We start from the raw sequence: 26494 nt of genomic DNA, 5'->3' as shown, positions 1-26494 counted from the left end.
ACGATCGAGGGCCCTGTGGTGAGCCCGGGGGGCGACAATCCCGGGTCATTGAACAGACGCCAATAGCGATCTGGCGTTGAAGATGGGATCCCCCCATCTCCGGGGGTGAGGAGGGCCTGACTTTCAGGTTCGACGGAAGGGAGGTCGGTCGATGGTTCTCCCTCGGGGAGGGTTCCTGTCAGATGCTCCTACGACATGGCCCTCCTTCTAGCACCAAAATGTTGGTGAACAAATGTGCTGTGGCTGATGAGTCAGCACGGCCTGGTCCACGGGTCAATGTCGGGAGTCTTCTGCCGGTTGAGCTGGATGCCGAGGTCGACCGGGCCCTCATGACGGGGTGCTGATCAGCGTTCCTTGGTGTGCTTATTCAGGCGCTATGTATGTCGTGCTGCGTCTCTCCTTTTCCGGGGTGGTTGGCAGCTCGTCTTCGTGAGATGGCCGTATTTTCCTGTAAAAAAAAGGCCCTCGTCGGGATCACCCGACGAGGTCCCTCCGACGAGCAAGTCAGTGGAGTGATCAATTGATTTTTCTCCCCCCTCCCCTTTTTCTTGGATCAGGTTGGGGGTATTTATACCTGTGTGCGGGAATTGGTCGAGCCCTAGTCCGGCATGGCTGTTGACTCTATGGGCAGAACAACCTCTCTGACGAGGTGGCATCTTCGGGGGTGCTTGAGTGGCGTCAGACAACACTGTCCTAATAGTAGACAACACCGCCCCCAGCCCTTGGGGTGTCCAGGCCGCACAATCACACCATTGGAGCTTGACGTGGCATGCACCCCGCAGTTCTGGAGGCGTACAGTGTTGCATCGGTCTGTAGCATTTGTCGGTGATTTACATAGGGCCAAAATACCCCCCATCATAATTTATATGAACTTACTAATCCGTTTCGAGATTAGTGCGATTCGTTTGATGACTTTGAAATAAACCACGCTATCACTTCATATCGATTGGACAAAGTTACCACCCATGAAACTTTTCCGGGGTGATGTGGTCTCCGATTACGCTGTTACGGGGCCCAAGTTATGCGGGCCCCACGGCATCACCGATAGGTCTCTCTCTCCGCGATCAATTCCAAGTCGAGGGTTAAGGGCAGGGCGGAATCCCAGGAGACAGCCACCCGAGGGCGAAGGAGGGAGTCGAAGTTCGGCCGTGATTACAAAGATTTGTTGTTGCTTTATCGTTCTCTTTCCACGTATTTGGGTAAAAATTGGATTTTGGCGGAAAAGAAAAGATTCGTTCTTGGTTTGCTGAATGCTACAGGATGTTTCGTGTGGAATCTGTACAAGAAACATTCTTTTTCTTCACGTTATTTTTTCTCTTCGGAATGTGTTGCAGCCGAGCGGAGATTAAAGCTCGGCTGGTCGGCGCTGGTATGTCTGTCGGGGCAAAGAGCCTGCTATGTATATGCTTTGCTCAAAAATCATATTTCTTTCTTATACATATTCCACACGAAACATCCTAATAGAGTGATGTACAGAAGAAGTACATAGTTGGGAAAGAGAGTTTGTTTCTCGGAAAGTGTTTTTCTTTGTTGTTGCTTTTCTTCTTTTATTGTCATAAAGTGAGGCAAAGCCTTTAAGAAAAGATTCAGTTAAGAACGGTAGATGGATATATACAATGGCTAAAAAACTTTTATCTTTCACGTGCATAGACCTACTTGCAACTTCCATTTCTTTTTTGGTGTTAGCTTTTCTTTAAACTGACTCATTCAACATTACTTAGATCTTTGGGGCAAATTTTAGAGTGTTTAGATTAGCAGTGTAATCCAGTTGCCTACATCGGTAGTTCAATGTGTGTATATATGATTTGAAGGTGCAGTTGTGTGCATTTGATAGAGAAAATGATGAAAATTTAGATGGAGTTGCTGGCCACATGGTTATATTTTAGAAGCTTTAATCCTTTTCACTTATGTTCGGTTAGCCTCTTTTTCTGTATACTGTTTTTGTATCAAGTGGAATATGGAAAATGCGGTTTATCAGGTTGTTTGAAATGTTTATCTAAATGGAATGTGTTTAAGATACTGTGGACTAACTGCGAGTTCTAGCTGTTCCATTCTGTGGTGGCCAAGTGCTGCCATTAGGTGCTCATCGAGATCAATGATATGACAAAATTGGCATTTTACTAGGGTTGATTCGAATTTGAGTGTAAATCAGTTTCTCATCCACCAAATTATTTGAGGCATTGAACAAAGTTCAGACTTGCTAGTGTATAATTGGTGATGTTCCCTAATTCAACGAATCTTATCGAGAAACTAAAATAAGTAGTTATAGTGAAAAGGCTTTACTCATTTGATCCATGTGATGCTACTCTACCATAATGGTTCCTGTAGTAGCAGTTGTAGTTGATCAAAGAGGCCTTTAGTCTCTCACATACTTGATTTTTGTTATTCAAACTTGCTAAAACATTCTATACACTGTCAGCTTTAACATATTCTAGCCAGGGTGATAAGAATTTCCTGATTTAGCAAGCGCTAGAATGCTAGAATTGGAGAATCAATTGTCAGGTGATTCACTCATCTTCTTTATCATGGGATCTAGCTTCGACCTAGGTTTACTAGTTTCCTACAAGTCACACCTTTAAGCTTGATATGCATCTCAGGAGTTAGATGATGTCAGAGGCTCAGAGCAGAATATAGACCAGCATATACAAAAATTAAAAAATTTGTGTAAACAACTGAGAGAATCTAGTCTGTCATTGATAATTGACTCAAGCATTAGAACTGGAGAGTTGACTACAGTCTTGTGTACTATTCCAATTCAACGAATACAAAATGAATCTTTCCAATGGTAAAAGTGGTTCAAACTGAAATAATTCATCAGAAACTGAGTGACAATGGAAGCAGATCAGTAGCTAAATTAGACAGTTGATAAGCTGGCTTCAATGCACCCAACAGATAAATCTGGGGAAGAATCACATCTTACTGAGCAAGTAACGTGCATGTCTGATAAGCAGTAATTTTAAAGAGAAGAATGATGCTTTAGTATCATGCTGATATTTTGATAAAAAATAGTAAGTAGACTTTTTTTCTCATAGATTACATGATGATTCTATGGTCTACCATTGCCCACATTTTTTATGGTGAGAAGTTCTTGCCCGATGTGCCATCATGTTATGTATCTTTGATTACTATTTATATATCATTTATATGTTTTCAAATAAAATATTGATAAAACGGTGATGATGCTAATGATGTGGAAATTATGAATGCGCCATGTGTATATATACAAAAGATATAAAGGTAGTATTGCTGATGTAGGGCTGTAATCTTGCTGGCACATGCAGGTGCTTGGTTTGTTTATTTGTGCATATGAGAACATATCTCGATGAAGAAATACAAATGTAAGATCAAAACAACTAACATCCCTTCCATCCAATCTCGACGAGCCAGAGTTCAACTCTTTCGAACAGGAAGCAAAGGAAGCAGACTATCAGACTCATTTGGATTTCTCATTTGTGGCACTCTCTATAGCTTCACCTGAGGTCTGTACTTTTAACCGACTCTAAGACTGATAGAACTTCATAATTTAGTTATACCTGATGTTGCTATTTCTCTTTGAGCAGATCTGTTTAACTGGTCATCTTCTTTCTCTTTGTGACAGTGTTTATGTACATCTAGCTCAATTTTGCAGTTCCTCAGAATTGTTGTGACAGTTTTTATTTCTTGTTTTTGTGTTTTATTTTTTCCTCCTTGTCACAAGTCAAGGATTTCTAGGCAAGGGACACACTAAGCTCTTCCTTGTATCTTCTCTAGCTTGACCTGCTGTTCCAGTGCCATCTGCTTTCAGTTTTCTATTGTTCATTCATTCCTTCTATTACTGACAAAGTTGGTTCATGGTCCTCTGGATTTTCCATACAAGACAAGAAGCACTTTCCTAATGTCTCCAGCATCAGTGGTGGTAATGATGGAGAATCCTAATAACTTCTGAGTGGTAAAAGTAGATGGCCAAAACCTCTCATCCATCTTAGAGAAGGGAAGGGTTAAGATTCAGGAGAAATTTAGATGACCTCTCGTCCTCAAAAGTTCAGAAAGCTGTCTGTCACCTATCCTGTCATTCCTAGCATTCTGGAAGCTCTTTCCACAGCACAAAAGCCTTTTGTCGTCTTCAAGAGCACTGAAAAGCCACAAAGGATGGGAACGTTCCTGATATTTTTTATAAATTTTTACATTGTTTTTGTCATGGCATTGCTGTTTGAAATCTATGAGGTTAAGAATGAATTGCATCTGATTCACCCTCCAGAGGATATGATTTAGCATGACAGGCGTATTCTGGTCTAGCTTTCAGTCAGAGCAGAATATATTGCTCCATTGGTCATTGCTCTCTCGAAGTTCTGAACTATTATTTTCTTGAATCAAACCCCGGATCGGTTCATCCTCTACTTTTGGTGTTTGTGGATCAAGTTTAAGAACCTCTGACCGAGATCATGGGGCAATAAATATAGTAAATAGGATTCTTCATGCTACTCAATGGTTCTAGTTCAGAATCCCATATGCAATGAGAGAGAGAGAGAGAGAGAGAGAGAGGTAAGATAAACACCATTTCATTATCACTACATCCAATATACTTTTGCTACTGAATGATCAGTTTTTCATGAATGAAGTCCAATGTGACATGCCAAGTTTCTTACATGTGACAAAGCATACTGATCATTTCTATCACTTCTTCATGAGCGTATCTTATTTTGTGAGAAGTTTATATCAGGCATTTCTAAAATGCATTTAAATGTTGCTGCTAAATCGTCTTGCCTCCCTTAGACTCTTGTCGTATGGTTTCTAGGCTTATGAGCAATCCATATCTGCTGCGTGCCAGTTAGATTGGCCAAAGACAAGAGCTTAGTTAGAATGTGCAGCAGCAGCTCCTAATCAGAAATGGAGTGTGCCTATGGAAACAGAAAAAGTCAAATTTAGTCGGTTCCAAATAATTGGGACATATGAGTTTATTGTTGTAGTTGTTGTCATCATCTTCTATACAGTATGCAAAAGTTGAAAACCTGAATTCTATCATGTCCTGTGATTATGCCGAGGTCTCCATATTTGTCACCTTCTTTTGTATGGATTTCCAGCCAAATCTTTAGTTCCTTGGGATAATAGTACGTACGTCATTTCAAGGTAATGTCTCCATATGTTTGTGTCTAGCTCATGATCGGCATTCATTCATCATTAACATTGTTCTCTTATTACTATCTAGATGGTCCTCTGTGAACAAAGAAGACAGCTCAGCTCCCGGAGCTTCAAAACATCCATCTTGTCATCCATTTCTAGGTAGAGCAGCAGATAAATGGTGTGTTCTTCAACTTCTTTGGATTTGATGGAACATATGGAATGTGTGGGATGAAAGCTGTGGAGGACTCCAGTGGCAGGCTCGAGAGGACCATTGTTGAGGACATGGACATGGCAGTCCGAGCTGATGCAAATAGTACAAGTTCATCCTTGAATTCATCTTTTCGATGGGCTTCATTCTGTAAACTCATTATTGGCAAAGTATGTTTTAACATTCTGATGTCATCAAGAATAGAAAAGGAAAATTGTGTACTGCCTCTTAAATTCTTCTGCCCTGATAGAGAGTGTGAAGAATGTTGAAATGCATGCTTCCTGCTAATTATTCACCACAAAATTCTCCAAATGTACAAGTGAATGAAAACAAGCTCATGTTTCATTTTGAATACTAAATAATGTATGCAGTTAAGTTCATTTGGAACCATTTATAAAGCCATACATCAAAAGGGTGTTTACTAATCTAATATGATATACCTATTAATAAGAGTCACCAACTATAAAACCAGTGTCACTACACCTAAACCAGCTCAAAAAGTCCATCTCTCTCTCTCTCTCTCTCTCTCTCTCTGTCTCTGTGTTTCGGGTTATTTATGGGCTAGTAATGAATCTGTTTTGGATATTTCAACAACGAGAGGACATTGAAGGTGAAGCACCATGTATTATGGACCTGATCAAGAATCCTCCACTGTTCATCATTTCTTTTCTTTTATTTGAATAGACCTGATAAAGTTTATACATATATATATAAGCCTCCTTTAATATGATATTTAAGAAACAAAATTTAATTCCTTCCTTATTTCTCTTAATCCACTAAAGGACCCCATGGCTCTAGAAACTAATTCAGCCATCACTAAACACAAATTACCACTATATTTTGACACTGTAGGCTCAATTTGTGTTAATAGTTATATGGTTAAAAGGGAATTCCAAGATTTGTTATATCAATAAATAGGATAAACTTAAAAATGAAAATGTTATGTGTTCCATAGTCAAATTAGATATATTAATTATATATCTAGAAAATAAAAATACATAGATAAGAACATTGTTGACCTCTTTCTTTTGAGCCTAAGAGGCTCTTCCAAATAATAATAATAATAATAATAATAATAATAATAATAATAATAATAATAATAATAATAATAATAAATTCTCAAAATTAGAGATTTGTAATAATTTTAAATGTAATCTCCACTTACAAAATTGGCTTTGGAATCAAGAAGACTTGTGATTGAGGTGGAAATTGCCGAGATGCAATATTAGAATACAAAAATTATCCAAGATAGATAAACTTACAAAATAAAGTCGTGAGATACCTAATATATTATCGTCCTCGTAAAAGTGGATATTATAATTAAGTTTCAAGATATCTCTCGTACCATTTTATCCTAAGATAATTACTCAAAATTCTTAATTATATCTTTTTTATCCAAAAATTATTGATGGAAGATTTATATATTAAATTATTTTTAATTAAATAAAAAATTTAACTTAAGTTACGAAAAGAACCTTCTAGATTTAGCTAGAGCTAGGCCAACCAAGACATCGAATCAAATCAAACCATAGCGTCAAAATTTTAGAACCAAATTAGTATTATCGATTCCCTATCATATCATGTTTAGATAAAATTATTTTATCATTCTAGGATTAAAAGAACTATTTTTTTAAAAATAAGATAGCATTTACCCTCATCTTATTATTCCTTATGGTTATCGGGTCTATTATTATTCCTTATGATTGTAGGGTCTACTATTTGTTCGTAGAAATGCACATCCCAACTAATATGTTTGGCCCCATGCACGCACATAATTAGTATGATTAGGAATCCTAATCTTTAGAGGGATTGGTGAATCAAATGATGGTGAAGAGAGCTCAAAGTTGACAAAGATCCAACTCGTGTCCTCCACTAAATCCACTCCGCCCGATCCAATTGATGTGTTAATACTTATATTCTCTAGTGTTACCAAAAGTGAGACACGGATACCTTCTCCATTAAAAGTAGTTCTTTTTCGATTGACTTAAAAGATAGTTAATTACATTTCGATAAAAATCTAATTAATAACCATTCAAATTTGATGAAATAATTGTAACTTTTCGTAAAAACTTCAGTTAAGGATTCGAAATCTTATTCGATAACTAGTCTTCATTTTTTTTTAAGAGATGAGACCTTATTCAATAAATAAATTATTAGAAGATGTGTTCTCACTTAACACATGCAATTAAATCGATCGAATTAAAAATAACGATAAATATTTGGACTCTTTTTCCAAATTAAATTGAGATAAAATGTTACATCATCACAAATCAGTAGGTTAATTAGTGATTTGAAACTACTAATGACGCCAACATCCCTATTGGAGTTGGAATCGAGCGTTAGCACGTCATGTGGCTTAATGGGACCATAGAGAGTGAATTATTGGGTCGGTGTCCGATTGGTACAAACAATTGGAACCTTCCCCCCATCGTCACGTCTCATCGTCAACTCATAATGAAGTGACATGTTCGTACGATGCACTACAACTTTTGTGTGATTGCTTTGTGCACTCTTCGAACAATCTAAGACTAAGAAGTGATCGTTGGTTGAAACGTAAGAATCAAAAAGGTAGGTTATTCCTTACTTTTTTTTTGATTCCAACACTTACTAATTTTCCTACTCGAATGAATGTATCTCGATTCCATCCATCCATCCATCCAAATGTATCAACCAAACATAAGTCTTCCTGAATGATATATATAAATTTAATCTTCTTATGATTCGGATTCGTTATTTATATATTTTATCTTCTAACTTAACTAATAATAAAAAAATTAATTGTTATCGTATCGAAAATCATTATTCTCGAGCCTACTAAATCAAAGAATTATTTATCGATCTAAAGTCATACGAAATTCAAATAAATGAAGATATTAATTAATCTAACTTTGGTGATCTGTTCATAAATCCAAACATCTTGCAATGTCACCGACACACCACTCTTAATACAAAACCACCACATCTCACCTAACGCTAATACCAAATCACCAAAAGAAAACAAAGGTACCGAGGAACAATAACATATTGTTAATAATGGCTCGAAAGGGATGAAGTCTCTTCTTCCTTCGCAAGAGATTTGATTTCACTAGATGTGGTCCATTAATGGGTTGGTTAGGTAGTGAGGCTACCCCTACTTTAACCCACAGAGGAGCAAAGGGCGTGTATATATTCGATCATGGCATTTTAATATTGAGCATCCATTCGACTAAACGAGTAGACTTCAAAAAAAAAATATATATATATAATAAATACAAAAGATAACAATTTACTTTTGTTGTTTTAATGTAATCGATTCCCACATCGCTCGAAATTAATATTTTTCACAAGTGATTGTGTGTTTGATGAGAATGAATATATGAGGGTTTGTGTTTGATGAGAATGAATATATGAGGGTTTTTAATGCTCGTACTCATCGTCGACGATCAAAGAAGGAGAAGAAGTATATCGTATACTTAATTCCTAGAGAATAATGGGAATAACATTAGTGATTGTTGTGTGCTCCTCCTCTATTATTATATTATGTCTATCTAATGGAACATACAAAAATAATGATCAGAGATATAAAGAAAAAGTATATCGTATACTTAATTCCTAGAGAATAATGGGAATAACATTAGTGATTGTTGTGTGCTCCTCCTCTATTATTACATTATGTCTATCTAATGGAACATACAAAAATAATGATAAGAGATATAGAGAAAAAGTATATCGTATACTTAATTCCTAGAAAATAATGGGAATAACATTAGTGATTGTTGTGTGCTCCTCTTCTATTATTATATTATGTCTATCTAATGGAACATACAAAAATAATGATCAGAGATCTAAAGAAAAGCTTTTAAGGTTTTGCAGCATTTTATGTAAGTACGTATAGAAATAATAATAATAAATAATATATTTCGAAGATTATAATATATATATATATATATATATATATATATATATATATATATATATATATATATATATATATATATATATATATATATATATATACTTAGTGAGGAAGAGGTAAATAAATGGAACATGATGTGATATAATCTTTATCATAAAACATGTACTAGAAAGAGGAGAAGCATCCAAGCAAAGGACATATAGGCAGGCAGGAATGGGTTTTTGAGAGAACAAAAGGGACAACCCTTGTTTTTCTTTTTTGACCTGCAAATTTGTCTGATCCCCTCAATGATTTGGACTTGTTTCTGATGATTGCCAGTGGATCAGAGGAATGTGTCAATTGCCTCTTCATTCCATTAATCCTATTTATGTTTTATGTGTATATATTTATGTATGTATGTATGTGTATATATAAAATAAATTTACTCGATCTCTTTAAGATAATAATAAAATAAACATAGATATACACATATGTTTTTGGCATCTCAAATAAATCATTGGGAATACTTAGAAACAACAGTGTAATTTAATCATCATCTTCTCTTTCTCTTAGGTTGATAAATTTCCAAGTCAAACACACTGAAATGGATATACACATAGTGGATTTGAGTACTGAAGGAATAGTTGTTTTGTTTAGGGGATTTGTATTTGTTTGGCAGAGAGAGAGAGAGAGAGAGAGAGAGAGAGAGAGGATATGGGGGGATTTGGATTCTCATTTTCGATGACTTAGCAACTTTCAAAATTATTCAATCATTTTAAAAAGCAATACAAAAATATAAAGTGACTATTACAGACTATATATAAATATAGATAGAAGATGGAAATACAAAAATAGTTAGTTAATAAAATAAAACTGAAGGTGCCAAAAATCTTGTAAAATACAAAAGCAATCTATACTATATAAATAATTATTTTCGAACGATTTCTCTAATAGAATATATATATATATATATGGGTATTTCATAAAAGATGATACCTCTCTCTTGCCTTTTTCTCAAATGATATTTTTAATTTAAAAAATTATCTAAAATACCTCTCAAATATTTTTTTGTCAAAATTTATTTACTCATGTTTTTTTTTATATCAGTTTTCAAGTGTTTTCATTCGACTTGTTTACGATATTTTTCAATAACGCTTATAATATTTTATTGATGTATTAAAAATACTATGTGATGTCATATATTTTTAATTTTTATTACTCATAAATCAATATAATATTATATATTTAGATTTATTGTTAGCTTGATTGAGGTTAAGAATCTATTTATATCATCTATAGTATCTTTAAGTAGATTTTAGAGTGTTTTTATTGTGGTGAGATCAATTTTTTTTTTGAGAAATAATATATATATATTTTAAATTTGAGGTATTATATGGAAAAAAATAAAATAAGGGTACTGATTAAGAAATTTGAAAAATCGTTCATTAATTTTATTGTTACTTTTATATATGTTAAATAAATAATAATTTATAATTTGATGTACCAAATCTGAAGTTGCTTACTTTTTTTTATTGATCTTTCTCCTTTGGATTTTGTGAACCGAATATAGATTTTGATTCTTAATGTAATATTAACTGTGGCCTATAATGCAATATATATATATAGCAGGGAAAGAAAGCATTTGTATCGTAGAGAAGAGAGAGATGCTACTCTTTTCCTTTCTTTTCTATTTGGCTTTACCTTTGTTGTGTTTAAGTAAGCCTGTGTTTGGAATCTTTATACTTCACCTTTTGTATTCTTTTTTTCCCTTCACTTGCTTAAGTTACCTCCTTTTTTGGCTTTTGCCGACCTTTTGTTCCAGTGGGCGGTGCAGAGTCTCCGAGAGATGGCAATGTTTCCTTGCTGCCGAAGACAGCTTGGCAGTAGCACGTTAAGAAGCCATGGAGAAAGAAAACAATTAGGGAAAAGGAGGTAAAAACAAAAGAGTTTGCAGAAGATTCGTCTGTGCTGAGAGCAAGAGGTCGAGAAAGAAAGGCAAGGGGCCATTTTGTTGTGTTTGGGCACTCGCTTCTGTCATTTGTGGCACACCTCTTTGAATCCTTTACCAGCCCTCCGTTCCACTGGTGGGGAGTTCTACATCTACATCTACATCTACTTCTTCGTTTCTTCCGTTTTATTGGCCTTCTAATCGGTGAAAGATTGGATCTTGACGCTTTGATCATTGTCATCTTGAACTTCTTCCAGCAAATCTCGAGTAAAAGTTGCGCCTTTCTTGTGGTGGTGAGAGTGCGCGTCCAAGGAGTGGGGTTTTTGGGGACTCCGTTGTGTTCTTGAGGAGGAAGCAGAGGGACAAGAGAATAGATATGGCCGGAGCCGCGGCGCCGCCGAAGCAGGACGAGTTGGTGCCGCATCCTGTAAAGGATCAGTTGCCCAATGTTTCCTTCTGCATCAATAGTCCTCCTCCTTGGCGTATGTTGTTCACATTTTTGCTCTTCTTCTTAGTTGATATTTTCTTAAGCCTCTGCTCTGCATCATCTTTTCATTCTTTGAGCCTTTCATGCTAATTTTCCTCCGCCATTTTGATGATTTTTTTTGTTTTTTGGCCACAACTTTTGTGTTTGTTAGTCATTTATGTAATGCTCCTTATCGGATTGTATTATACTGTCCACTATTCTTCTGTTTATGCTTTTGCTTCTCTGAACCTTCCATACTTTGTAAAATTGTCTTTGTGATCCTTTATGATTTTTTTTTTCTTTTTCTGTATCGTAGGTGGATTTGATGTACAAAAGATTAATTAATCATTGTTCTTCGGTCTATGCTTTATTTCTGATTATTTCTATTTAGTATTTACAACTTAGGGGTTCCTACCATGAACTTGGAAACTGTGATTTTTGTTCCTACAACAGTGCTTTGTTGTTTCCTAATTTGCATTTGGTGAATGATCTTCCGCTTCTTTTCCTGAACAAAAATATTCCATTGGGAGAATGCTTTCCTGATCTTAATTATGATACGTATAATTTTTTTGATGCAGCTGAGGCCATTCTTCTTGGTTTCCAACATTACCTGGTTATGCTGGGAACCACTGTTATTATCCCCACTGCACTTGTTCCTCAAATGGGGGGAGGAAATGTGAGAATTTATTCGCACACAAGAAGAGGAATCTTCTATTCAAACTATAGCAGTTCTTTGAGTTCATTTTTCAGTTAGTGCCTACTGTGGTTTCACATTTGTCAACATCTTCTGTTTTAGGATGAGAAAGCCAGGGTAATCCAGACACTGTTGTTTGTGGCTGGTATTAACACCCTTCTCCAGACCTACTTCGGTACGTGTTTGCCGGCTGTGATGGGCGGGTCGTATACCTTTGTAGTGCCTACCATATCTATCATCTTAGCTGGGCGTTACAGCAATATCGTGGATCCTCATGAGGTTGCTACCAGACCTAGATTGGACTGACACTATCCTAATTACTCCTCTAGAATTGATGGCTTTATGGTCTTTTTATGCAGAAATTCTTGCATATCATGCGTGGAACCCAGGGTGCACTAATCGTAGCTTCAACGCTTCCAATTATTGTCGGTTTTAGTGGTCTTTGGCGTAATATAACTAGGTCAGTATACTAATGTTCATGTCTTGCAGTAGCGTGTGATTTTTTCTAAGTGCTGTTCCTTTCTGTTTTTGTTTTTTTAATTATGTGTAGATTCTTAAGTCCGTTGTCAGCAGTTCCTCTGGTTGCACTAGCTGGGTTTGGGCTCTATGAGCTTGGATTCCCTGGGGTAATGATTTAATTTTCATAAGATGTTGATATCTTATTGATACTACATTTTTGAGGAATCTTATGATGTCATGGTCATGGTCTTCTTCACGTGCATCTGATTACTGCCTCTCTTCATTCTTAAGCACTGACCTAACTTTTGATGGTCGTGCAGGTTGCCAAATGTGTTGAGATTGGGCTACCAGTGATTATTCTATTAGTAATATTTTCGCAGGTGATCTAGTCTGCAAAATGGAATATAACTGATTCTCATACCACTGATATCCATACAACTGTTTAGCACTTATGCATCCATATCATGCACTGTTATTCATCAACCTAAAGGAATCATTATTGCTCATTTTTATCTGTCCTCAGTACATTCCTCATGCTGTACACTCGGAGAGGCCTGTCTTTGATAGATTTGCTGTCATATTTTCAATTGCAATTGTGTGGGTTTATGCATACTTCCTCACAATTGGGGGGGCATATAGGCATTCTCCACAAAAGACGCAATTGCATTGCCGTACTGATCGTTCTGGACTTGTCGGTGGTGCTCCCTGGTAAGCAAGCCTTTATTTCCTTCTTTGTTCAGATTAATACCGAATTTTAGTAATAATATATTAGCATGAAAAATGGCTGCATAGTAACTAGAGTTGTATCTTTTGTTGTCTATATTTTTATTTCCATTCTTAGGATACGAGTTCCATACCCTTTTCAATGGGGTGCACCAACTTTTGATGCTGGTGAAGCTTTTGCAATGATGGCAGCTTCACTTGTGGCCCTTGTAGAGGTTGGAACATACTGACTAGTATTGGAACACTGAAAAATAAAGTAATGGCTGATTAATTTTTTTCTCCTAATGTCTGTAATTGTACAGTCTACTGGTACTTTTATTGCTGTTGCAAGATATGCAAGTGCAACGCCAGTGCCTCCCTCAGTTCTCAGTCGAGGTATTGGTTGGCAGGTTAGAATTACATCTCTGTTTCTTTTCAAGTAATGCAGCATTCATCTTTTTTTGAGTTTCGGGAAATAGTTACCATCAAGTTACTTCTTAGGGTATTGGTATCTTGTTGGATGGATTATTTGGAACTGCAAATGGTTCATCAGTATCAGTGTAAGAACTCTTCAACCATTTAGCTTTTTGTCTTGCTATCATGATGGTGGATAAATTTATTTTCTTTATTTCAAAACTCTGAATTTCACGGTTTGCAGTGAAAATGCTGGTTTGCTGGCTTTGACACGTGTTGGCAGCCGGAGAGTCGTGCAAATATCTGCAGGATTCATGATTTTCTTTTCCATTCTTGGTAAGCTCTCCACATTCTAGATTTTACTTCTCCACATTCTAGTCGTGCAAATTCCCACTCTGAATGAATCTGCTGCTACACATAGCTTACACGTGATAAAGTCAGTTAGGTTTCAGTGTTCTCTTGCTTATTGTACCAAAAGTCATAAGTGTTCGGCTCATAGTGGCTAAGATAAATTCTTCACATACGGTTCTCCATAATAGAGTGACCAAGTAGGTACAGCTGATAATATAATGAGTTGACATTAATAGTTATTCTTTGAGCCATTTTAGAAATTGGACTTTGGCATAGGACTCCCTGCGATGGATGAGGTCAAATAGAGAGTGGAGTGATATCTATCAGGTGTCCAGTCTTCTTTCTCGTTTCAACCGTCCAAAAGAGAAATTAATACCTGATCTTGATCGAAGATCTGAACAGGATGAAACAGCATAATAGGTACTAAATGCTATACTAATTTGCCAAGAAATATTCGTCTAACAATGTTAATTGTTACTGTTTTCCCATCATTTTTCTACTCCATACCATCAGTAGACTACTCAGGCATTGTCCTGTATCTATAAAGCTTATTTCTACCTTCATAACTTTTTAATAAGTTGCTGATCACTTGTTGGTCTGTTTTGGTTTCATAATGATCAAAACGTAATGGGTTTCATCTATAAATTATATGACGACATCATTTTCTTTGTGGGGTGTGTCTTATAAAGCCTTACATCTCTCCCAAGCATCCTCACATCTCTCGTCAACACTTTTTTGTTTTTTTTTTTTTTTTGCTCACCTTCCATGAAGGAAGCCTCTTTGACAACCTCTGGTTTGCTTTTCTACAGCAGTTTGCTCCCTTTGTCTCTTCGACGCCCTGATAGCCACCTTTGCTCCCTTCTCCTTCTGTCATTGATAACTTCAAGTACTAGCAACACTTGTGATATGAGACTATTTGCTTAATTATGAACTCACAACTAATATCAAACAATCTCCTGGATGCAACACTAATATCTTGATCATGACTCCCTTGTAGTATGGACTTGTCAACATTGTCATGGTTTTTCTGTACAGTTGTCTTGTCATCCACACAATGTCTCAACTATACCATGAGATATCTCAATCATCTACTTATGAACTCAAGCATATGCATGGCAACTTCAAAATATTTTCATGCTAGTACACAAGCACTATCGTAATAGAAAATACAACTCGAAAACATTCTCGTTTGGCTTCAAAAAGAACGACTTGTTTATTGCACAGTTAACTGCAAACTTGGCTTTTAAGTTAGCCACTTCACTTTCTTTCTTGGATTGTTTGATTTACATCATTTTAAATTATGAGAGAACACAGCTCGAAATTGTAAAGCCTAAGTTAAATAGTTCCCTGTTAGTAAAGGGCCTGTATATGCACACTATAAGCACCACTTGACCAAGTAGTTTAAACCAATGAATTATGGAACTTTCTATGTTATGTATCCTGTTAACATTGCACATTTTCCCCTTGTGGGATTATCCACTTGACTGTCCAGCATTCACTTGCAAATTTATGGTCAAGTGAATAATATCATAGGGAGAAGATTGAGATGATAATAGGATTTATATCGTATGAGAGCCATAATTTATTAACTTGGGCTTTTGGGCCAGATTCACGTTTCTGATGGGTGTGTGACCCATTGCTAGCAGGTTGGTGGATCTCAATTTTTCCCTAATAGACTAGGCTCAACAAGTAATATACTCCCATAATTTAAAATGATTCGGTCGAATGAATTAAGGAAAGTAAAGTGACTAATTTAATAAGAGATAAGCATGAGGCTGACAAATGGTTAAGAAATTGCACAGTTGAGATGTAGATTGATATTGTATTGTGGACTGGCTGATTGGTAAATCTTTGACATTCTCAAGAGTGACTTGGTAAGCATGCGGTGTAGGGGAAACCATGACGCAATTGGTCTATAACATGGGGAGTTGTTCTCAAGGAGTGATGATGAGGTCTCACCTAAAAAATAAGAGAAGTTTTTGGTTATTCCATTACGAGTTGATGGTCAAATTGATAGCCTCGCATGGAGACATGAGATGATAAAGGGACAAAATTTAACAGGGCATATGATTCATCGGCTTTGATTCTTAGGTCAGATTTGTCTTCGTTGTTTGTGTGTATGCACTCTTTGCTAGCAGGCTATTTGGGTCTAGTTCTCCCCCCAGCAGTTGGCAAAACATGGTACATGGTACATACCAGTTCACCACAGTCTGATGCTGCCACCCAAAAAGGAATCCTTTTATCTGAAACATCAGTTAAAATGTATACAAAGGACATCTATAACTTTTTATATTGCCACACCTTTAAATTGTAGTTTCCATTGCAAGTTGCAGCATGAAGTGAATTACATTGAACCTATGTTACTCCCTTAATTTTGCTTCTCAAAAGGCAGCAGAACGTAAGACATGTCTTGTAACGAGCCATAATGTATTGAATGATATAATATAGGAACGCAATTCAGTTGTTTGAGTGGTCTCAATTATCAGTTTGACTGATTCTTTCCCCTCGAACCAACTAATCATTTTTCTTTGTGGTAGGGAAATTTGGAGCGGTCTTTGCATCCATTCCTGCTCCAATTTTTGCAGCCCTTTACTGTCTTTTCTTTGCATATGTTGGTATGTAAAATACAATGAAATCTCTACTGTAGCAATCATTTTTCATGATTCTTGGATTCACTGTGTAATGTATGCACAGGTGCTGCTGGTGTTAGTTTCCTGCAGTTCTGTAATCTTAACAGCTTCCGTACCAAATTCATCTTGGGATTCTCTGTTTTCATGGGTTTGTCAGTTCCACAGTACTTCAATGAATACACTTCGGTTGCCGGTTATGGTCCAGTTCACACTGGAGCAAGATGGGTATGTTAAAATCCACATCTAGTGCTCCTGTACTTTTATTCGTAAAGTTTGGTGTCCAGTATACTGATGGTTCTTTCTTCTCTCTAGTTCAACGATATCATTAATGTGATATTCTCTTCGAAGCCATTTGTCGCTGGCTTTGTGGCATTTTTCCTGGACAATACTCTCCATAGGAATGACAGTACTGTAAGGAAAGACAGGGGCTATCATTGGTGGCAAAAGTTCCGATCCTTCAAGGGCGATTCGAGAAGTGATGAATTCTACCGATTACCCTTCAATCTCAATAAGTTCTTTCCCTCAGTATGATCTCTATAGAAGAGACATTGTTTGCAATGCATGTCACCTTGTCCATGTAGGGAGTTCTTTATCTTGGCCCAAGAGAAACCTTTCATTGTTAATGTATCCTGGTGGATTTATCTGTTGACATTTTCTCTCAATACATGTTGAAGTTGTATATGTCATAGTCGATACGGATTACTCCATGGAAGATATCACTACCTTATTTGCATTTTCAGCTCTTAGATTATATACATCTTGCTCACAGTTCTCTTTGTCCATCATTATGCTGAAGATCTGTGCTCGATTTTGTTGGTTGAACAATTTCAGCTCATAATATCATCATCATTTCTTTCACATGTTTGTGATAAGAAATTTATAGCATCAGTGAAGAGCCTCATGTTTGCACTGTTTCAGTTCATCAGTTTTCCTTGTGACAATGTCATTTTACTATAATTTTTGTTCTTCTAGTTGAAGTAGATATACGCATGAACTATATGTACGTTGTATGACTGTAGCAGTGTGATTATACTTTAGCTTTAAGTTGTTTTAATATGGCTTTCGCTTATATTCTAGTGTGTTCAGGTGCATGTATGCACATCAGTGATCCAATATGTTTAAAGACTAATCTGTATCAGAAAGCTACCAAAGGATAGTCTGCACAAAGATGCTAATTAAGACATGCATCCTAAATGCAATGGTAGTCTTTGTATACGTAGTGGTATATTGTTGATTTTCCACATGTCAATTAGTTCAAGTCTATTGAGAGTGTCATTCTAATTAAAACTTGTTTATGTTAAGGTATCACATATATGTAGGACATGCAAATAAGAAATATATGGTAGGTTTCAAATTGTGTTGAATATTGGCATCATGTATATCATTCAAACTTTGAACTTACTCAACATCGTTGTATGTTTGTGTTCAAAATAAATTTATGCATATTTGCTGCTAGTTATTGATCTTACAAGTTTACTGAATACTGGTTACATATTTTTTTGATACTGCATGATACATATTAATTGCTATTTCCATGTGTACATGCTTCATAGGATTCTACTGATACTTCCACTGTCACCATGCTGCTTAAATAGGCTTAGTTAACACAGCAGCATATATGGGTAGATAGTGAAACTTTTGAAAGATAAAAGTTTTTGGAGCAATTACAAAGTCGATAGAAGATTTAACTGTAAAATTTTGAAATGGAATGATAATGGCTTGAATGGAATTGCTCTTGACTGGGAATACTGTTATCTGATTTAAGAGGCATTTGAAGCTGCATACTAGTACTAATAAATGAGTAATGTCTACTTCCAGTGACTTCAATACCTGGTGAATTCTACTTTATTGACTCCTGCTTGAATCTGTTCGATCTAATGGAACTATTTATGCAACACCCCCTAAGCTTAGCCTCACATCGGAATTAGTTTAAGATTTGAATTAATCTATAAGGACTTCATGAATTCACTAATGTTAAGTTAGAGTTAAGTCCAACCTATTATTGCGCATTAGCTCAGGTAGAAAAGGATTATCTAGGGTCGGATCTCACATGTATTATTTCTGTCGGGGCTTGATTCTGTGGTATATTGACTCTTGACCTTAAGTAGGAAAGATTTTTACTTTAGTTTTATATCAGAAGTGGGTAATAATTAACGTGATAATTAATATTTATTTCTTTAATCTCTTTAGTAGTTCCTATGAGTCAGTGGTTCGGTCTCATCAAGATAATAGGTTAGCTACTTTATCAGGCCAGGTCATGAAAATTTCTTCTTATATATTTAGCATTCCTGTTCTTGCCTGGAGCTGCTTGTTTGTCTCAGATTTAACGGGCACAGAACATGATTTCATGAGCTTATCAGACCTTACGGAAATCTTTTGAATCTGCTGAGATTAGCTTTCATGGTGTTATGTCATTCCTCTCCTTTCACATATTTCCCTATAGTGATCAGTTCCTGAAATGAATAGACTAAACCAAGGTAGCCGTATGTCTGACCATCCTTCAAGGCAGGAAATTATTGTAGAACCTGCATGTTGCTGTATCTGTCACAGATGCATCAGATGTAAAGTAAAACCACATTGCTATTAAATTTGTCACTCCTTTTCTTATCAATGCTGCCAGCGGAGTAGATGTTGAAGTTTCATATCAGACTTTTAAAGACTGTGTATGTTGAATTTGGAATAGCAGAGATTTGATTGTACAGGTAGATAACTGAGACAAGTTGTGATTGAAACTTATGCACAGGTAGATGAATTTGGTGAAATTTTTCCTCAAAGAAGCCTTGTGCAAAATTACAACCATAATTTTGCTTAGTCTTATCATTCTATTATCTTCTCATGTATGTATAGGTTGAAATGAAATACTTGTGGTTTGAATGCAAAGGCAGGTGATTAAGAATACTAGAGTGTTATTAGTGAGAAACTTATCGAATCAAACAAATGGTTTTAGTGAAGTTTCATCGAGTAGTCATCAATCTGTTGCTGTTGCAATTCTCTGACAAATACCTAAAACAATAAATGAACATGTCCTTATCTAGCTGTAGCTTGGCAATTAAATTATTTGTTGTTGATGTCCTCCTCCTATGATGATTGGCTCTATTTTGCTGTAATGATGCTGTTAATAGTTGATTGATGATGTTATTACACTGTGACTGTTTGATTCTTGAGCAAGAGCTCCTTCATCTTTTTTTGTTCCTTTCTTTTAATCCTTGTGCTGGAGAAGGGTTGACTCTGTCAATTCTTGTTCCCCTGAGTGAGTCCCTTTTGCTCGAGTGCTGTGAATCTTTCTGTACTTCAACAAGGATGTTGGATGAGATCGAGGTAACCTTCTTCTTTTTCTTCTTCCAAACTATGGGAATCTTGTAGTTAAGAGGTGTAGGAGCAAGAAAGATGAAGCCAGACTTTGTGATCTCTGTGAATCTTGCATGCTTTCTTCAGCCTTCGTTCTCTCTCGATAATAGGCTTCAAGGGAAGCCATGAGAAGTGGTTTTGAGGCTGTGTTCGTGAGGACTTGGATTTGCCTCAGCTTCAAAAGTGTTACGATGTCTCTTTAGGAGGAGAAGCTTTTGAGCACAGAAATCTTTTGCTTTCTATGGTTTTGGTCAAAAAGAAGGTTTGGGTAAAGATCTAGCAGTAACTTACAACAGGATCTATGAGATCTAGAATTAGATTAGATTGTGGGAGGGAGGGGGAAATCCTAATCTAACTTTTTTAACTGCTCATGCATTCTGCTAATCATTTCACTTCAAACTCAACTCGCAAGCCCTAAAATTTCTCCACTAAACTTTAGCTCGAGGAAGTCAAAGATTCCAAAGACCACTGTTATCCAACAATTGTATCCTAACTATTTGGAGTTATTAAGTTCTAATTTTATTTATTATTTTTAGTAATAAATTATGAGCATTTAAAGTTTTTGTTTATTATTTTTAGCAAAATATTCTAATTTATGCTATATCGATGTTATATTAGATTGTTTACTTACGAGTGAAAATATTTTTTATTTTATTAAAAATTTCACACAATCTATCTTAACATTTACATATAAGTGATATATATATATATATATATATATATATATATATATATTTTTTTTGTAATAGTTACTTCTTAATCACCTAATAGTTAGATTCAACAAGTATCACTAGTCTAACTATTATACAAATTATAACGAATCCCTTTTTAGTTTTTATCATTGCTCTGTAAATAATATCTTTATCAATCTCTAATCACCGAGGGTCGTGATACAAAGACCACCCGTGCGTCTCCACACGCATCTTAAAGCACGATGGATGTTGGTAGAGGATCCATGTATCTTGATCTTTTGGAATCAATAGACAGTTAAGCTTGGTCCATCGTGCATCGTTTCAGGGGATTGGTGCAGGTGGGGTCCGCCAATGCTCATCATCATCATGTGGCTGGCATTCAATGCCGTATGATGATGAATCTGATCTGTCCCCACCATGAAATGTGTGGTCCAACAATTTGACCAATGTCAAAGCACACAAATAATTCAGGTCCTCCTTCTCTGTAACGACTCTCGTAGTCCTCCTCCTAATGACATGAAGAAATGGTCAACCTCTGATAGAAGAAACCTCAACCCCAAACCCCACCGGGGGAGTTAATTCTTGGTGGGTCACCCACAAATGATTCTGATAGTCGACAGCAAAATCGAAGATTAAACATCACCTTTAATCAATAGGTGAAACTTGAACTTTCAGATGCCAATACTAGCGATCGATCTAGGCTTTATCCGAGAGGGAAGCTCTGATGACTTCTCTCGAGAGGAGGGGAAGCATTTGATTGGATGTGATCCTACCAATAGAGAAGTAGCCCACAAATCATTGATGACAAAGCCCAACAAATGAGGATTTGAAGGGTTGACAAGCTGATCTTACATCCCCGTCTACATCTTGATGTGTGCCTGCAGTTGGGTTTCTTTCGGTTCTTGTCATCTTCATTTGTGAGCATGTGGCCGGAATCCACTGATCCATCAACCGGAACAGTGGTTGGCATTATTGTCTGTAGTCAGTCCGATATGCGAACAGACTGCGAAAAGTAGTGAGATTAATCTTGTGCCTACCGAAGCATTAACCGAGTCACCAGAATAAGGTTTCCGATTCAAGGCACGCCTTTGGCATTCAGAATTCCAACTTCTGCTGCACTCGAGCTTTCATGGTGGCAGCTGCAAGCCTGCCTGCAATGACGGAGGCCGAGGTGCACCCAAGGGTACCACACCACCTTGCAGAAATGAATTCATGCTGAATCGTGACTCCTCCTGTCTCGGTCAAACCAGGCTAGAAAAAAGAAAGAGGAAAGAGAGAGGATTGCAGGTGGGCATGCTGTTCTCGGAGCATCAAAGGCCTCACGGGTCGATGCCCAGAAACCATCCACATCTGAAAACCTGCCACGGGTTGGTACTCGTGTTGCAATCGACACGGAGGAAGCAGAACAGATCAGATCGTCTTTCGCCCACTGACACGCTTAGTTTGCCTGTTATTTCTTATGTCGACAAAATAGACCAACAACTCTAACCTAGCTTCGCCCAAGGACAGCTTAGATACGCTACTAGTGTTCGAGGGTAATCCATGTCCCCTAATGAGACAATATCTAAGGCTAAATTCTAAGATTCATGTGGTTCAGACCAATGAGACAACCTAATTAAACTACACAAACCCAACTGCGACACAAGGAACCTCTCGATTCACTGTCATCAGATCGAGTGTCAAGTGGTGGAACCAACTCTGGAAGATACAAGGGAGCGGAGCAAGAAGACGACGCCGGCAGCTGAGACTGACTGCATTCTCTCGACCAGACAATTATGATGAGAAGCAGAGTTTCAAAAAGATCACCCACTCTCTTGTGGTTGATGCAATATATACGCTTATGATATTTTTAATCCTGAGTTGATGGATAGATGATTTCTGGAACTCTGTGCAGGAGATAGGGCACCCTAGGGAGGGAGATAGGATCGTGTGAGAACTCCAACACTTCACATGGCCTCTTAATGGCATTGAATGGGCATGTGGACCAACTGTAGGGAACTTGACAACCATGGGGGACTAATTTCTAGGGAGAGAAACCTATTGTTTTACATGTATTTATCAGTCCCACAAGCTGGTGGTTGAAGTCATCATTGTCTCTTAGACTCGAGGGATTGAATACCTTGCATGCTCCCTCTTCTGTTCTGATGTATGTACGTACAAGAAGGACCACTTCATACTAAGATCAAAATTAGGCGGTGGTGGTGGTGGTTGATGACACATCCTTAAAAGAGTTTTTCTACCTATTCTACTACATGGTGGCTGTCCAAAGTGACTTGCATGAGAACTTTCTTCTGATGCAGACAATGCAAGTCCTAATAGAGAAAAAACAAACTAACATGGAAAAGAAACAGGGTTGGCTGTGTTGAGTAACTAACCGACGTGTTTAACCACTTCTTTTCTCTCTCTGATACAACACAATCTAAATCTTTCAAAGCTACCATGAAAGCATGCTAGAGCATTCATCTATCTTTTCAAGTAAGCGTACAAGTAGAACAGTGGCGATTAAACAAGTATAGATTCTCTTGATAAATTAATCAAGCACAGGTGCACTGATCAATGAGACCCACTTTGGGGCATGGACTGTAATCACTTTGGGGGGTGGGGGCAGCATGGACCTGAAAGAAAGGAGGAGAACGTCGAACCGATGTGATGCACGAGTACATGATTTCAGGAACACAACTTTGAGATGGATTTTCCAGAAAGACGAGAGGAGAGAGGTGGTGTTTGCACTTTACTCTCCCTGGACTTGGAGACTTAACATAGCATCAACTGTGTTTTCCACATTAAACTAATCATTCGACTGATTTAAATCCGAAGCTAACGCAAAAGATGGTTGTTGACTCCTCCTTTGATGCATCCATGCCCTACCTACTACTACTACTCCCCACCTCCAAAATCAACACATTACTTGCAACATCGATTATTTGGGAAGAGGTTTAATGCCACACTCAAAAAAGTATCACGTACCACCACCCACCCACCCAGCAGGTATTGGACCATAGTTCAACTATGAACGAACAGTGAACGCGTACAGCGAACACACTCCATGAGACAAAAACCACGTCCTGCGAATACTGATAGTGGATGCCAGAGGGCAACGAGGAGTAGTCATTACTGTTCACCTCATGTCCCGGAGCAAGCACCAGGAGGATAAGAGAGGTAACAGTGGGCCATGAACACAGAATGGCAGAAGCTTTTTTGCCCCCAGAGACGACCCAAAAGTCCCATCCCATGGCTCGGTGGGCAGAAAGAGGCAAATGACGTTTCTTCTCTGTCAGTGATTCAGTGTCTTCGTCTTGGGTAATGTGGCCCCTCTCACCCCCTCGCCTCGCGCACACACTCCCATGACAGGAAGAATCTCACGCCCCTGAGTGCTGCTGCCCGCTTGCAGTAAAATGATAACTCTGTCCTCATCCCCATCCCTGACCTGCAACGTAAAACCACGCCGACCATCGTCTTTACCGCCCCCATACGCCCACTGACATCATGCCAAGTTAAAGATCGAGTAGCCCATTAGCCGAGGAAGTACTCTCTCGCTCTCTCTCTCTCTCTCTCTCTCTCTATCGACATTATTATTTTAGGCGAGTGCAGGGTAGACTGTACTAGAATATCAGGGTTTTGAGACTCACCTCTCTGTCATCCCATTAAAGAAGGCCACCCACGAGCAGCTGCAGTTGGTTGAAGGCTGCTTTCTTCTCTGCAACGTTCTTTTCCTCCTCTTCCGTTCCTGTATATCAACAACACAAACAACCATCGGTGAAGATAAAGGAGGGAGAGGAGAAAGATGGGGAATTGCCAGGCAGCGGAGGTGGCCACGGTGGTGATCCAGCACCCCGGCGGGCGGGTGGAGCGGCTCTACTGGCCGACGAGCGCGGCGGATGTCATGAAGAGCAACCCGGGCTACCACGTCGCCCTCGTCACCCTCTACGTCTCGGAGACGAAGACGGACGGCGGCGGCGGTGCCGGCACCGTGCGGTTCACCCGCGTGCGGCTGCTCAAGCCCAGGGACATGCTCCTGCTCGGCCAAGTTTACCGGCTCATCACCTCCCAAGGTTCCATCCGCACTGCTTCTCTACCATTTCCCGATTCCTTGCTTGGCTCTCTGATCTCAGATTCTTTGCCAGAAGTTGCAAAGGCTCTGAGGCAAAGGAAGTATGAGAAGCTCAAGAAAAACCAGGCTGAATCGATCAGAAAACAGCAACAGCAGCAGCAGCATGGAACAAACGATCAGTGTACAGATCCTGCTCGAGAGGAAACAGAGGAGGATTCAGATGCCACACATCAGGTACATATCTATTGTGATTGCTCATGATATATGAATTCCAAAGTAGTATACTTCAATCAATTCCTACATATGCTGAATCATAAAACAAGAGGAAAAAACACACACAAGGAGAGTCGAGCTTAAAACAGAAAGTATAGTCTTTTCTCTACAAAATCCAAATAGAGTTCAGGTAGAATCATGCAGTCAATACTCCATGACATGTTCCAGGCAACAAATCAGGAGAGGGATCGGCAAAAGAGCAGAACGCAGGTGGCGGCAAGAGGCCGCCATTGGCGTCCTTCGCTTCAGAGCATCTCAGAAGCTGGGAGCTAATTGCGCAACCATCGCAAGCTGCTTTCACAACACATAGACCCAAGTCTTGACGGAATTCACACACAGGTCTCGGGCATGATAGTTATGGAAAGAAGCATTCCATCAAAGAAAGAGTTGAGATTCGGTTTGCTATTGCTGGAGAAAAATCTGGGAGAGTCCTTGTACAGATAAAGACTCTTTAATAACCACAGTTCATGATGTAGTCACCAATGTTCAGAAACAAAAGAAAAGAAAAAGTTGATGTATCATCATGATCTAGAGCTTACAGAACATGCATGCTAATGTAGTGTACATTAGCTTTCCTTCCATATTCTGGATCAACTCACGATCTAATTTGGTTGAATTTGTTGCAAAAAAATCACAAGAACAGGGAGAACAGACAGGAGATGCAGAGTCTTGGCTTATGAAACATGATGGAGTTGAACGACCTTTGTTCTGAGTTACTGTGATGCCTTGAACCCACTCGAATTGTACGATGGCAGTCACTTGGATATCTGGTGACCCAATAAACGATAAGAACGTACCGTGGTCAACGAGGTTGCTGGGCAGTCCACATCTTCCAGCCCTGCTCGACATGGAGAAGCCCCTGCGGCAGCTGCTACAGGATCTCCAGGAAGTTTCCTCTCCCTTGGTGCAAAGTAGTACGTCAGCTGAAAGCTTCCACTAAGTGGTGTCTTGGGGCGAAGTTGCCCAAGCACCAAAGGATGCTGGATCATTTGGCTGGTTTGCGATCTGTATGATCAATCTTACCACAAAGTGATGATCATATCGAAGAAGAAGTGCATGACGAGCAGCATAATCTGAAGGACATACATACACCTTTTTTGGACAATATAGCTTCGTATAATATTCTCCTGATAGATCCACTGGAACACTCCTCGATTGGTTTTACCGGTGTAAGGCTACTGAAATCAATGTAAAGCAAGTTTCTACATCATGATCATGCTGCTCAAAACAGTGATGAAACTCTTAACAAAAAGCTCTTAGAAAAATTTCTTGACATATTAACCA

The 26494-nt window shown here is 38.1% G+C and overlaps 2 protein-coding genes and 1 long non-coding RNA gene across 7 annotated transcripts; all 3 read left to right on the top strand.

Moving 5' to 3' along the window:
• Positions 1 to 1069: 1069 nt before the first annotated feature.
• On the top strand, positions 1070 to 5576 carry LOC108951188 (uncharacterized). 2 transcript variants are annotated; one of them, XR_010491459.1, is made up of 3 exons: positions 1070 to 1199; positions 3282 to 3479; positions 5186 to 5576. It is a non-coding gene; the product is annotated as an uncharacterized LOC108951188 (long non-coding RNA). The 2 variants fall into 2 exon arrangements; XR_001975505.2 differs by having other exon boundaries at positions 1077 to 1369.
• A 5425-nt stretch (positions 5577 to 11001) lies between these two features.
• LOC103998300 (nucleobase-ascorbate transporter 6) lies at positions 11002 to 17579 on the top strand. The gene is made up of 15 exons (XM_009419739.3): positions 11002 to 11266; positions 11388 to 11612; positions 12175 to 12272; positions 12393 to 12569; positions 12650 to 12750; positions 12841 to 12916; positions 13070 to 13129; positions 13273 to 13457; positions 13591 to 13687; positions 13775 to 13861; positions 13953 to 14011; positions 14110 to 14201; positions 16754 to 16831; positions 16911 to 17071; positions 17159 to 17579. Exons 2-15 carry the CDS (start codon positions 11507 to 11509, stop codon positions 17375 to 17377), a joined length of 1596 nt encoding a protein of 531 aa, XP_009418014.2. The 5' UTR covers positions 11002 to 11266; positions 11388 to 11506; the 3' UTR covers positions 17378 to 17579.
• Positions 17580 to 24464: 6885 nt separating this feature from the next.
• Positions 24465 to 26420, top strand: LOC135584107 (uncharacterized). 4 transcript variants are annotated; one of them, XM_065125968.1, is made up of 3 exons: positions 24465 to 24938; positions 25011 to 25171; positions 25854 to 26420. In XM_065125968.1, exons 1-3 carry the CDS (start codon positions 24671 to 24673, stop codon positions 25920 to 25922), a joined length of 498 nt encoding a protein of 165 aa, XP_064982040.1. In that variant the 5' UTR covers positions 24465 to 24670; the 3' UTR covers positions 25923 to 26420. The 4 variants fall into 4 exon arrangements, with proteins under 4 accessions (XP_064982040.1, XP_064982041.1, XP_064982038.1 ...); XM_065125969.1 differs by having other exon boundaries at positions 24466 to 24938; positions 25849 to 26420; XM_065125966.1 differs by lacking the exon at positions 25854 to 26420 and adding an exon at positions 25379 to 25791 and having other exon boundaries at positions 24466 to 24938.
• Positions 26421 to 26494: the final 74 nt, after the last annotated feature.

Source organism: Musa acuminata, chromosome BXJ2-9, assembly GCF_036884655.1.
Source record: "Musa acuminata AAA Group cultivar baxijiao chromosome BXJ2-9, Cavendish_Baxijiao_AAA, whole genome shotgun sequence".
NCBI lineage: Eukaryota > Viridiplantae > Streptophyta > Magnoliopsida > Zingiberales > Musaceae > Musa > Musa acuminata.
This window is presented reverse-complemented; position numbering and strand designations above follow the sequence as displayed.

What these genes read in the sequence shown, in the direction of transcription:
- LOC103998300 (XM_009419739.3), top strand. Translation starts at nt 11,507, where the DNA reads ATGGCCGGAGCCGCGGCGCCGCCGAAGCAGGACGAGTTGGTGCCGCAT. An exon ending in CACTTGTGGCCCTTGTAGAG is followed by an intron (nt 13,688 to 13,774) that starts GTTGGAACATAC and finishes GTAATTGTACAG; the next exon opens with TCTACTGGTACTTTTATTGC. An exon ending in GTCGAGGTATTGGTTGGCAG is followed by an intron (nt 13,862 to 13,952) that starts GTTAGAATTACA and finishes GTTACTTCTTAG; the next exon opens with GGTATTGGTATCTTGTTGGA.
- LOC135584107 (XM_065125966.1), top strand. Translation starts at nt 24,671, where the DNA reads ATGGGGAATTGCCAGGCAGCGGAGGTGGCCACGGTGGTGATCCAGCAC. An exon ending in CCGGCTCATCACCTCCCAAG is followed by an intron (nt 24,939 to 25,010) that starts GTTCCATCCGCA and finishes ATTCTTTGCCAG; the next exon opens with AAGTTGCAAAGGCTCTGAGG. An exon ending in ATTCAGATGCCACACATCAG is followed by an intron (nt 25,172 to 25,378) that starts GTACATATCTAT and finishes GACATGTTCCAG; the next exon opens with GCAACAAATCAGGAGAGGGA.